The 12,244-nt window shown below is 53.4% G+C and overlaps 1 protein-coding gene and 1 long non-coding RNA gene across 13 annotated transcripts in view; one reads left to right on the top strand and one right to left on the bottom strand.

Moving 5' to 3' along the window:
- The window catches only part of MBNL1 (muscleblind like splicing regulator 1), a 110,214-nt gene extending 98,773 nt beyond the window's left edge, over positions 1-11,441 (bottom strand). For 2 of the 12 annotated variants that reach the window (XM_080410270.1, XM_080410259.1), the window contains exon 1: positions 11,019-11,426. Coding sequence is in view for 1 of the 12 variants with exons in the window: in XM_080410260.1 (XP_080266386.1) it covers positions 2,799-2,807 (9 nt within the window). In the remaining 11 variants the exon portion in view is untranslated. Of the gene's footprint in view, positions 1-2,798; positions 2,952-3,050; positions 3,196-11,018 lie in introns of those variants that run through there. The other 10 variants (XM_080410261.1, XM_080410263.1, XM_080410254.1 and 7 more) reach the window with 10 other exon arrangements.
- LOC308072847 lies at positions 3,568-11,012 on the top strand. The gene is made up of 3 exons (XR_013931828.1): positions 3,568-3,700; positions 4,720-4,748; positions 5,829-11,012. It is a non-coding gene; the product is annotated as an uncharacterized lncRNA (long non-coding RNA).
- Positions 11,442-12,244: the final 803 nt, after the last annotated feature.

The following is a 12,244-nucleotide window of genomic DNA, read 5'->3' as shown; positions in this document are numbered from 1 at the left end:
AATAGTGGCATTCAAGAGGTGGAGTAACACAAAACAAAACTAACCTCTTCCCAAAACTGAAAATGAATGTCTACATTTTAAGGCCTGATACAGCTTGATTCACACTTATTTCTGATTATACCGTTGAACTTCCCACAGCAGAATGAACTAACAGCTCTTCCAGACTCAAGTAAAATCAGCAAAACACCCTGAAATTTTTACACGCCCCACCAGCACGGCACCGCCAGCAGCAGCAAAGGTCTGCGTGCCCCTCGCTGACCAGTCCAGCACCAAGCCTTACCAGCACTGCACCCCACCGAGGCGCCTGCCATGCGGCCACTGCGATGCCAAGGCACTCCAGGACCCACGCGGCACCCTACTAAACCCCCATTCAAGCATCTTTCTTAGGATTACGCTTTCGCCATCTCCCAAATCTCACCAGGACAAACTGGGCCGAAAACCCTCGGACACACTGTATGCTGACGGCAGCCAGCCAGTGAAAGAGTAACTTGTTGGGCCTGACTGCCTACAGAAAAACCTGTGAGTAAAGACTGAATTATGATTACTTCTGCAATTAGATGACAATAAACCAGAGAAATTTTAAATTAAGAGTTCTCTGCTTTCACTAATTAAACTGTTTTGTTGATACTGCTGAAGACTGATACTAGTCATTATTACCTCATTAATCCACCAGATCTAAATCTCCTAATGCCTTCTGCCATGAGGGTGAAGAACGTGAATTAGGCATCTGCCTAAGAGGGTCTGGGCTGTCAGCAGGCACTGGATACATCCGAGCTGGTGGTTTCCCATGTTTGCGATACAGCTTTCAGCCCAGAAAAACAAGAAGCTCACGCCTATCTGGCACGTGGCACAGCCATGCTTCACAACACTTCTGAGACAACGAGCATAAAGGAGGATTTTCCGGGTAAATGAAAAGAAATCACAAAGCAAGGCTGTTCCCACCACAGGGAATGCTGGCGCTGTGCAGTGCATGTATGGAAACCATACCCTCCTCTGCAGCTGAGGGGAGTTTTCACAGGACAGCTTTAACACCGTTTCCTTACTCAAGTGAATTACAAATTGCTCACATCATGCCCCAACTTTGCCCACCAATTCAACTGCCTCATGGTAAAACAGAACATCTTTGGACTCAGACCCCTGCCCACCGTTCAAAATAAATTTAATCTAACGATGGCTTTAAGGAAATGAGACAATAAATATGCCCCGTCACTTCATCTTTCATATCATATCAGAGTAAGAAATCTGTAGCCTGTAGCCCAAGTAAATAACAGCAGCACAATCCTACACTTTTAGGTGTCGCGTAAACTACACAGGCTCCACAATAACCGCGATTTCATACGTACAACGTGCAGGCTGCAACTTTTCAAAATTTTCTCAGGTCTAGAGACTAACTGGTTATGAAACTTTGAACATTCAGTCATCACCATTGCTCTTCTATTTAAACATCTTCTGTTTCAACTAAGGCTGAAGAAGTTTTGTAGCTTAGAAAGCCCAGCTTTTAAATCCAGGGCAGTCCAATTCCATTTTACTTTTCAGTCTACATCTGCTCTGAAGCCAGCCGAGGAATGCAGAGTGACACAAATTTGACGCTGCGAAAGCACACGCTGCCCCCGCAGCCCCCCGCCCCGGTGGGTGCCGTGCTCCCCAGCCGCCCAGCCCCACCAGCAGGGACCCCCCTGCTTTCTGTGCCGCCGCGTCACAATCTTCCACCGGCAGCACTTCTGTCACCCACTTCAGTGCAACTGGGGACGCCAAGCCTTTGACTTCTTTCTCTTGTATCTACGTTAAATTGCCGCAGCGCTGTTTTCCACCAGCAGGGCGGGCAGGGGTCAGGTCCCCCCGCCGGCCGGCGCTGCGATCCACCGCAGCTCCCAAGCGCCCGGCCTCGGGCTCTGCCCCTCAAACTTCCCCCGCAGCAGTAAGCACCGTCAGTTAATTATTCATCAAGCAAACTGTTTCCTTGTTGTCACTTCGGAACGTGCCGTTTCATTAGAACCTCTTTCCCACAGCGCTAACGAGGATCCCGGCCGGTTCTTTGTTCGGCGCCGCCGTTCCCCGCCCGGGCCCTGCCCCGCGCAGGGCCGCCCCCGGTGCAGCCAGCGCTCCGGCACAGGTCCCCCGCAAAAAAACAACGGAAATAAATAGTTTCTGGAAAAAAACAATCATGTATTTTTCTAAAATAACCATGTTATAGAGAAGACATCCCCGCGTTTTTCTCTTCCACTACGCTGGCATCTTACCGAACCGACCTCTTTGCAGTAACTCGGGGCAAAACAAAGTTCGCAATTCAAGAACTTTCTCCAAAACCGAAGCCCGCCCCCCAAGCCCCCAGGCCGAAGCCCAGCGCCCCGTCCCCGCGGTAAGGCGGGAGCCGCCACGGGGTCGGCAGCGGAGCGGCGCGCTCAGGAGGCCGGCGGGCCGCCCGCCCCCCTGGGATGCCGCCGTCGCACAGGGCGTCTCGCCGCACTCCCCGCAGCGCCCGGACACGGCCGCGGCCGCCGCACAGCGGGCGGCCCACCCCGGCCCCGCGGGCTCTGCCTGCCCCGGGCACCCGGGCCGCGCCGGGGGGAGCTCCCGGTCCACGGGCGGCGAGTCCCCCAGGCCGGGCCACCGCTCCACCAGCGCGGGCCCCGCTCTCGGCCCCACCGGGCCGGCCCGAACCCGCCCTGCCTCCACCGCGCCGCCGCCCCCGCCAGGCCGCCGCCCGCGGGGCCCACCGCAGCCGCCGCGCCGGGGGAGGCCGCGCCGGGCCGGGGCCAGCCGCGCCGCGGGCACCTGCCGCCGCCGGCGGCACTCACCTCTGGCATGCCCGCGGGCGGGCGGCGGCCCGGCCCCGGCGGTGGCGGCCCGGCCCAGTCAGGGGCGCATGCTGTCAGCGCCGCCGGCGCGGCGGGCGGGCGGGAGGCGGCGGCAGCGGCCCGGGCTCCCCGCGCCGGCCCCGGCCCCCGCTTCCGCCACCGCCCCCGCCCGCCCGGAAGCGCGCCGCGGCCCCGCGGGCAGCCCCGCGCCCCGGCAAGCCCTCGGCGGGGGCCTGGCTCGGCCGCACTCACCTAAGCCCGGCACAGCCTCCGGGATCCGGGCGCAGCGAAGCCAAGGGAGAGGTGAAGAGCGGGGGCGTCGCGAGCTGCTCTCCCCCGGGGACTCGCCTCCCTCATCCTCCCCGCGGCGGCGCGGCCCGGCGCCTCATGAGTCACGGTGCCCGAGCCCCAGCACACGTGCCCGGCCCCGCCGCCGCCTCCGGTTTCGGAGGAAAGGGAAAAAGGAGGAGAAGAAAAAAAAAAAAAAAAAAAAGCAGGCAAAGCAGGGGGAGAGAAGCGAGGGGAAAATGTCACCGGCAACACCGCTCCGCTGGCACCGCCGCCCGGGACGGGCCCGTGTCTCCAGGCCCGGGGGGCGGCGGGGCCGGGCTCCCTCCGGAGCCACCAGAATACCGCGCCCCACCCCCGCCCCGCTTCCCGCCTTTCCGCAGCTTGGCAAACACCGCGGCGCAGAGCGGCCATGGCCCCGGCCAGGCCAGCCCCGAGGCTGGCAGCTGCACCCCCAGGCCCTGTGCCATCTGCCATGCTGCTCGCCACAGGAGGCCTCTCCGGCCAGAGCTGGTGGCCGGCACCCACCACGGCGGCCGGGCGCTGTGCTGAGCCTCCCTGGGCACCACAAGAGACCCAGCGTGCCTGCAGGAAAAGGAGCTACAACAGCACAGGTCAGTCCGGCATGGCATCAGTCCGACTTTGCCAGGCCACCCACATCCAGGGCCACGCGCAAAGGCACCCCAACAGTCTGGTGCTTGGGGGACAGGAGAGGGATGTATACCTAAACATGGGACCAGAGGCAGGCTGCCAGGTGGGGGGGGCACGGGGGCACACACAGGGTCCGGTCCCACCAGTGTCAGCCCACCAGGATTCAAGAAGTGGGACAGGAGCTCTGGGAATGGTGGTGGAGTCAAAATGATGGAAAGACCTGGAAACAGCCCGCTCATGCCAAGACTGAGGGAAGCACAGCAACCATCTTCCAAGATTTAAGGACACTGCAAAGTGCAGGAAACAATCTCATCTCTGTGTCAGTGGTGGTGAGGACAAGAAGATAGGCTTAAACTGCAGGGAGAGAGACTCGGCTGGACTCAGAGGGTAAAAAAAGGACTGACAAGGATACCAAATCAGGGTTAGGCACTCATCTGGAGGAGTGATTCAAGTACACTCCATTCCGCCAGGGGCAAGGGAATGGATTAAGTGACCTTTTGTCGTCCCTTTTCCAGATCTTTCTTCCTCTGACCCTGATGAGGTTTACTCTTTTGATCTATACTTCTCTTTTATAACACGCAGTCTGCTCCATCCCCAAGGCACGCCATACACCTCTTACATTGTTAATTCTTCTTCCTTTTGCCATTTACCATAAAAGAGTCTTGTGCCTTTGAAAACTTTTTCAGTTCTCTATGTTTTATCATTTTAATAAAACCAGTGGCAGCATTCCCTGACTTTGTCTTTTCATATCAAGGCAGCAGTCATGTATTAGCCAAAATCACACCCAAACCCTGCAAATATTTGCAATCATTCCAGGAGACATATGCTTAGTATTTTTTTCCAAAGTAGTATATCATCTGAAGCAACTGTTTATTGACAAGGATGAGTGCGTTTCAATGCAAATACACACACGTTTTCAAAAAACCTCCATTATTCTCTTTTCCCTTAAACTTTTAATTTCAATTTCTGTTTTCTTCCATAGGCAACAATTCTGAGAACCGTTGCCTCATGGTGAGTGCTCCAACAGCTTCTGTCCTTCCCTGGTCCCCATCACTAAATGTAACGGTAGGACAAATAGTCAAGACAAGGAAATACCCCTTTCCCCCTCCACGAGCAGCTCCCATGGGTGCCAGGCCCAGGCCAGTGCCCAGTCACCAGGTATGGGGGCAGCGGGTTGCTGGTTGCCCAGCGTGGCTGCCCACAGCCGCTGCTGCCAGCCCCGTGCTCCCACCTCTCTTCAGGAATGGCAGTGGCCACAGGGATCTTCCACCGAGGCTTTAACCACTCTTGGGCTGGGAAAGCATTCTAAAACAGGCATGTCAAATGCTCGCAGCTCCACCTCCATAGAGCTTTCTCCTCGCTTTGGCTGTGAAAATTAAGATCCATCAAATAAAAGAGTGTTCACAAGAGAGAGAGTGTGAATCCTACAGATGAGTCCTGCTGCCAGTATAATCGACACCATGCCAAAAAGACATCTTTTCTGAAGTTCCGTAGTTGGTACACATCGGTCCTTTACCAGCAGGGATGGCAGCATGGGGGTATGCACAGTGAGAGAAGGGGTTTAGGGACTGCTGCAAGGAGCAGGGTACCACGCACTTCAGAAGTAAAACACAGAAAGGCTATAGAAGGCTTTTCCATGGGGTTAAGTTTTCAAATTTGGTCCAGTCTCCCTTCTGGTGCCCTAACAGGTCAGGCCAGCGCCCCAGCACCCAGCTCCAAAGGAGCTGGTTTAACACTGCAGTGCACATGCTGCGCAGGGTGCCTGGTGCCCCACACCTCTCTTGCTGCTCACCTCCTTTCGTGTGGAAACACCAGATACTCCAAGCACCTCTGTCCTTTACACCTTATGCTCCTGGGTGAGTTTATTCTGAATTCCAATCCCTCTGTTCTTCACTATTTTTGGCATTACTACCACACTACGTTCCCTTGAGCAGCGGCGTGCAGTGGCCGCAGCAATGCTTGGGGTGGGTGCTGTGACAAGCAGCGGTGGTGCAGCCATGCTCTGTTGCCAGAAGATAAACCCACAACCTGCCTCCCCCAAGCAGGCTCCTATTTTCAGATGTGGTTTAATTTCAGCCTCTGTTTCCACAGCCTGGGACTCCCATGCCATGTATGTGAGGCTGATGTTCATCCCCAGACAACACAAATAGTGACTACAGGAAAACTATGAGGCACATCAACATCAGAGAAGACCAGGAAAAAGACACAGTATTTACCTCCGATATCGGGAGCACAACTCGCTTGTGTTAAACATCATCAACACAGACACCTTGTTCCAACTTCATTTTTTCTACCGCATGCTCTGGAGGTTATAGATCTGTGAGAACTTTCCGTCTTCTCCCTCTCATGCTTGTCTTTTTCCCCCAAATCTTGTATAATTTGTGTTTATGATTCTGAGCATCACTTGTTACCAGTACCCAGCTGTTCTAGAATACATTTATTTTTACCTTACAAACAAAACAAAAAAATCCGCACTAAAGTGGCATCTCTACCCCAACTGAATACTACTGTTATTCATTTATAGATACCAAGCTTCTGTTGACTTCTGAAATTTCAGGTGATTGCTCAGAACTACTTCCCCCACATCCTTCAATCTGTAACAGAATAAGCCACATCACTTTGCTGTTTGCTTTGACATTTATTAGGCTTGGGACTAGAAGAAATCTGCCTTTAAATATGCTTCTTTCCCTAATCCATACTTGGGGCTGAACTGAGCAGACTTAGTTTTGTGAAATGAGATGATAATGCACTTCTCAGCTTTAATGGGTAATTCCTCACTTTGGGAGACAAATAGTATTACCTGCGCACAAGATTTGAACTCTAGCTGTTTCCTTTGTAAGACTTTTTATTGTATTACACAGCCTGGCATGAGTATAATTAACTTTTCTTTTTGCGTGCTCTGATCGCACCCTGCAACAGACCGCATGGCACTTCTGAACCCACTGTGGGAAACAGGATGCCTCTACTGTTCCCGCCGCAGGGGCTGCTCAGGCCGAGCAGCCTCGGGGAGCATCCCGGAGGGCTGAGCACCCACGGAAACAAAGGCATGTCACTGGCTGGGAGAGCTTTCCAATATGTCTGTTTATCTTTTGGGGCTTTTTTACAGAAACCGTAAAACTTTTTTACAGAGACTGTAAAGATGTAAAAGGAACATTCATTTTTCCCCTCTCAGGAAAAGATGCGGTGAATTTACACTTGTGTTTAAAATTTAATCCAGATCAATAAAAAAATCCACAAATCAATAAAAAATCAATTAAAAAGTATCCCATCATGGTTTTACATTTGCCTGACCTTCATGACTTTGCCTGTCATTATATAAAGCAGCAGTGGTACAGATGTACTGCTCAGATAACTTCAGCATTGGTTGCACACACCTTGGTAGTCTCTGGGAGGGAATATTGTAATGGATCATTTGTTGCTTTTCCTGTTTCTGTTCCATCACAAAGAAATACATGAGGCTGTTTCCTCTCTGTACGTTTACATCAGTATGCTGCGCATGTTCAAAGCGGTTGGTTCGGTCACAAAGTTTTCTGTACAAATTCCTCACTGCCCAGATTTCTCTTAAATAACTTCAGTAGGCCAGCATCTGCACAAATGGTCTTTTCCATGCACAGAGCTACCTTGAAAAAAAATTTTAAAAAAAACCCTGCTGTCTAAACTGTGCCTCCTTGTCTGGCCTCACCAGCGGCAGAGCGGGCACGTGGGCACCGAGATGTTCACAGTGGGAATAGCAGCTCCTTCCCCAGCCCCTCCACCCCCAGTTTAAAGGGCCTGGCTCCAGAGCCCTTTTTTGGTTGCACTGGTAATTGGGTTCATTTAGTTTCACTTTCCCATCAAGGCCATTTCCATGTGGCAGCACACAGTGACCTGCCTGCTGGGTTTGGTACTCAGGGGGCAGCAGCCCTGCCCTGGCCAGGCACTTCTGGTGCTGGCTCCCACGAGGAGCCCTGCTCCAGCGCCTCCCGCCCCCCTCTCTGACACAGCCCAGCTCCGCTTTGCCTTATCATCATGTTTGCACCCTGTTCATCTGTGAGGTCGTTTCTCACTACATCCTGTGAAGCAGACGTGTTCTTTCACACAGGTTTATAAAGGTTACAGGCGGCAGAACCTCAGAGTGCAGAGGCCAAGCACAAGCTCTGCAGTAACAAGATGTCCAGGCAGGACAGGGTAAAGAGGAAACCAGGCTGAAATCTCAGATCCAGGGGTCTCCCATATTATCATCCAATAATGATAACCACTACCATCAGGATACAAGACGATGGACTAATCTTACAGCAGAGAAAGAGAACAAAATAGGTCATCATACACTTATCTTCTTATGTCATTCAAACAAAAAGAGCTAAATTAGGAGACAAGGGAAGAGGGAAACATGTTGTGTACAGAGAAAGTATTCTGAGTAATATTTTATGTTTTAGAGTCACTATGTGCTCCACTATGTGGAGCAAAAAAGAGGAACCTTCCTGGCTGAGCAAATGCAGCCCTGGCTCAAATGAAGGAAGAGCCTGACCTCCAGAATTCTGCAGCGGCTGCCTGCCCTTCCCTCCGCAGCGCGGCCTGGAGGGGCGCGGGGCCAGCAACGGGCCCAGGCCAGCCAAAGCCCTGCAGGCACGGCAGAGGGACACCAGCGTGTCCCGGGTGCCCCGGGTGAGGGCGGCTGTCGGCATCCTCTTCACAGCTACACCTCAAGGAGAATAAAAGCACATCCCACTTCAGTCCCTGCTTCAAAATGGCCTGAAGGGAAAGATTTACAGGAAAGACCCTGAGTCGTGCTGTAACAGGCATGGCATTAGGGATGTAAAGTGAAAATATGTTTAAATTTTCTCTTTGTCGTTACAAATGCAATAAATACTCTGAAAGATGACTTCAGCCTGCAGAATTAGGAAGCTGGTATTATGGATGCCTTATAGATCATTCCTAGCCCTTCCTTAGAGGTCGGTTTCTGAAGACATTCAGTATGGCAGGACAAGGTGACCCATGACACACAAACCACGGCTGCTTTAAGCAGCGACCCAGCAACCATCTTTCAATTGTTACTCCATAAAAGCAGCCAGCCTGGCAGCCCGCTGCCCACCCACGAAGCTGCGGGGGCCCTATAAAGGCTTGGTGCCTATAGGCGGGCAGGCACAGATGACTGGAGGTGCGCAAACAGGGGCGCACGCAGCCAGCCGGGTCCAACGCCTCCAGCTTGGCTTGCACCAGCACTTTACTTCACTTCACACCCCAACTCCCTCCTGAGTAAGGCTGTAAATCAAATGGAGATCTTGTAAATCAAACAGCAACATCAACAAGAAAAAAAAGTAGGGTAAGAACCTAACTGAATTCAGGACTAGCCCAAAACATCCCTGGGCTGCAGGCAGCGGTGTGACCAGTGCTGGGCGGGCGCAGCCTGGATGCATTGGCAGCACTGCCAGGGTCGGTGCACCAGCAGCTGCTGCACTCCCCACGGCACCCCAGGCACGGGGCGGTTTGTCCAGCAGCACAGGCACTCCCAGCTGCTCACCCAGAAGCAAAGCTGCTCTCAAGATTTACAGTAACAGCACTTAACGGATAACTGCATGAAGAGCTCCACAGTCTCCTTTGCCATCTGACCCCCATCCACACGGTGACCACGGCGGCAGCGGCTGCTCTTCGCTGCACAGCAACTGCAGAGCTCCTGCCGCGGGGAGCGCGAGGTGCTGCTGTACCTGTCTGTTAAACAGGCAAATGCCAATCTCATTGCAAATCCATCTAGCTGCAAATGTCTTGTGCCTTCATTTTATCATACCAAATAGCTGTGATACGATAGTCACAAAATAAACCTTGTACTCTATTTTTCCTTTTTTTACCCCTAGCCTTCATTAAAGGCAGATATGCAGGTTACTTCAAACACAGACTAAACACCATTGCCATCCTGGAGAAACTATTTGCTTCCTTATGCCCCTAATTTGTTCAGCACTCACAAAACTCAAGTTCCCCAAAATGTACATTTCAGCCTTGCCCATAAAGCAAGCAATGGTTACATCTCCGCTAGCACAGGGCAGCTTCTGAAGCAACGAACTTCCGCTTCTGCTTCTCCGCGGCACGGAGGCCATCGCTTCCGTGCTGCCCTGCTAAAACATTTTTATTTTCCCCCCACCCCAGTTTAACAATATTACCTGCATGCACATTTTAGTAAAGATAATGTGCACATTTCAGACTTTGGCCTCCCTCTGTATTGTCCTTTTATTTTAAAGCCTCCTGCAGCTACTAAGTGGTAATATTTTTGTTAAAAGTAATAAAATACTTAAAATCTCTACTAGTCTGCAAGCATATAAACAAGTAAAATTCACGCTGCTAATTTCATGGCAAATATTTACTATATACGCTATGCCTTTTCTGCTTTCTGCAAAGATGGTGTCTTTACTGCCCTTCAGCTGGTGCTGGACCCCAGCCAGCAGCACCAGGGTCCACCCGCACCCCAGCTTCCCCGGGGAGCAGCATGGGTGCCCGGCCCGGGTGGAGCCTGCCTGCAACCCAGCACCCTATCTAATCATGGAAACTGGTGGGACACGAGCCTGCAGCAGCAGATTTCACAGCAGGAAGCCGCAGGTTCGCTCTCAGGGGATTAATGTCATTTTAATTCCTGGTAGACTTTACTGTTGAGTCCCGGGGAGCAATGCTGCGAGGATAGGCACCAACCGCCTCGCCCAGGGCTGGCGGGGACCCCCGCGCCAGGGGAGCCATGCTCGGCCCACGGCACAGCCTGCATGGCGGCACAGCCATGGCGCCGGTGCCACCGCCCCACCAGCTGTGCAGCCAGCCGTTCAGCCAGCCCACGGGGCTCTGGCAACACCTGAAAAATCTTCCTCTCAACTTGTCCAGCAGAGTAAGGACCGCAGGAGATTAACTGCCAAAGCAACAGTAAAACCAGAGGAAGGGAAACATGCCCGCGCCAGGTTTGGGCCATGTGCTGCTGGCACTGGCTCAGAGGGGTCCCGCTGCACCCCAGCGAGCACCATGGGGGGTGTGCTTTGAAATCCCATTACTACTTTAAATACTGTTCAGAACTGCAGAGTTTTGTTAAATTTTACATAACAAAATCTTACATTTAGTTTCTTTAACGCATTATTTAAACCTTCCCTAACTTCTCTTAGGATAGCAAGACCCATGTACCACAGTAGATGCAACGGAATCCAGACAGAATAAAACAATTTAGCTTCCTGAGCAACTTACCATAACCTACTAAACAACTGTACCCTATTCTGCTGCCGATTTGCATGGCCGGCAGGGGCCACAAAGTGGGGTAAAAAGCGTAATTCTTACCTGGGGCCTCCCGCGCAGGCACGATGGAGCGTGCTGCAGGCTGTGGCAGCGCAGCCACCGCCTCCTCCGGCGTCGCGGGGCGAATTACAACATGCTTTCCTTGCAACCGCGGGACGGTGGCCTAGCAAGGGGGGAAACAGCGAAAGGCCAGAAGAAGTACGTGTTCCAATGCCTATAGGTCTAAGGATGTGAAATTAGCTATTCACAGTAGCATACGGTAGTAACCATGGCAACGGGCTGTGGTTTGCATGTATATTTTCTTAAAGAAGCAAAAATTACTTTCAGCTATTAAAAAAAGAGATGCAAGGGGAAGTGCTTTTGCATTGCAGCCGCATCTCAAGTTGCAGCGTGGCTCGCCGCTGGGGAAGCTCACGTCCCAGGCACAAATGCGCACTTTGAAATGCACCAGTTGCAGACATCTCCGCTGCGACCCGTTAATCTGCCCATGAGCATCTGGCGGGGGGACGGGCTCAGGCTGCCCGGGGCAGAACCATCGCCCTCAGTCCCTGGGACCTGAGCGATGGCTGGGGCGGTGCCCGGGGGCTCCCTTCCTGCTGTGAGCTGCAGATAACAGCTGCCCGGCTGGCACGCTGCTGGCCTTGCCGAGCAGAGACATTTAGACCCGTTTCTGTCACTCCTGCCACAGACCCTGCCATCTCCAGGCTTCCTGCACCAGCAACAGCCCTTCCACCAAGCCCTGCAGAGCCAGAGCCTGCTGCACGCTGCAGCGCTTGCTAGCAAGGCCCCTTGCTCAGCCCAGGGAGGGAAATGCCATCACCCCTGGCTTCAGTGCCAGCCCTGCATGACACTTCAGAGTGGCTCCCAGCCCCGGGCGCAGCACCTCGGCAGGGGCCAGCTGCCCATGGGGGGCATTGCGCAGGGTGCAGGGGCTATTGCCCAGGGCATGGGGGGCATGTAGGTGGCAGCTGGCAAGCAGCTGGCAAGCAGCAGCCCAGGCACGGCTGCACAGGAGTGCTGCCCGCCTTCCTCTCTGCTTGCCAAAGCTGCTTTCCGCAGGCAGCGCGAGAGGGCTGGGTGCCTGCAGGCTGCGGCGCACAGGACCCAAGCCTGCAAAGCAGCCTGCTTCTCAGCAGCTGCCTCCCTTAACTGCCCCTGCTTCCAGGGCATGCTGGAGGTGCAGCCTACAGCTGGAAGTACCCTGGAAACCACTGCAAAGGGATGCTGCAGTCAACGGCAGCAGTAGTTACGGGCAGGATCTCGTTTCT

Source organism: Falco punctatus, assembly GCF_963210335.1.
Source record: "Falco punctatus genome assembly, chromosome: 13".
Classification (NCBI taxonomy): Eukaryota; Metazoa; Chordata; class Aves; order Falconiformes; family Falconidae; genus Falco; species Falco punctatus.
The sequence above is the reverse complement of the archived record's forward strand: the minus strand, read 5'-3'. Positions and strand labels throughout refer to the sequence as shown.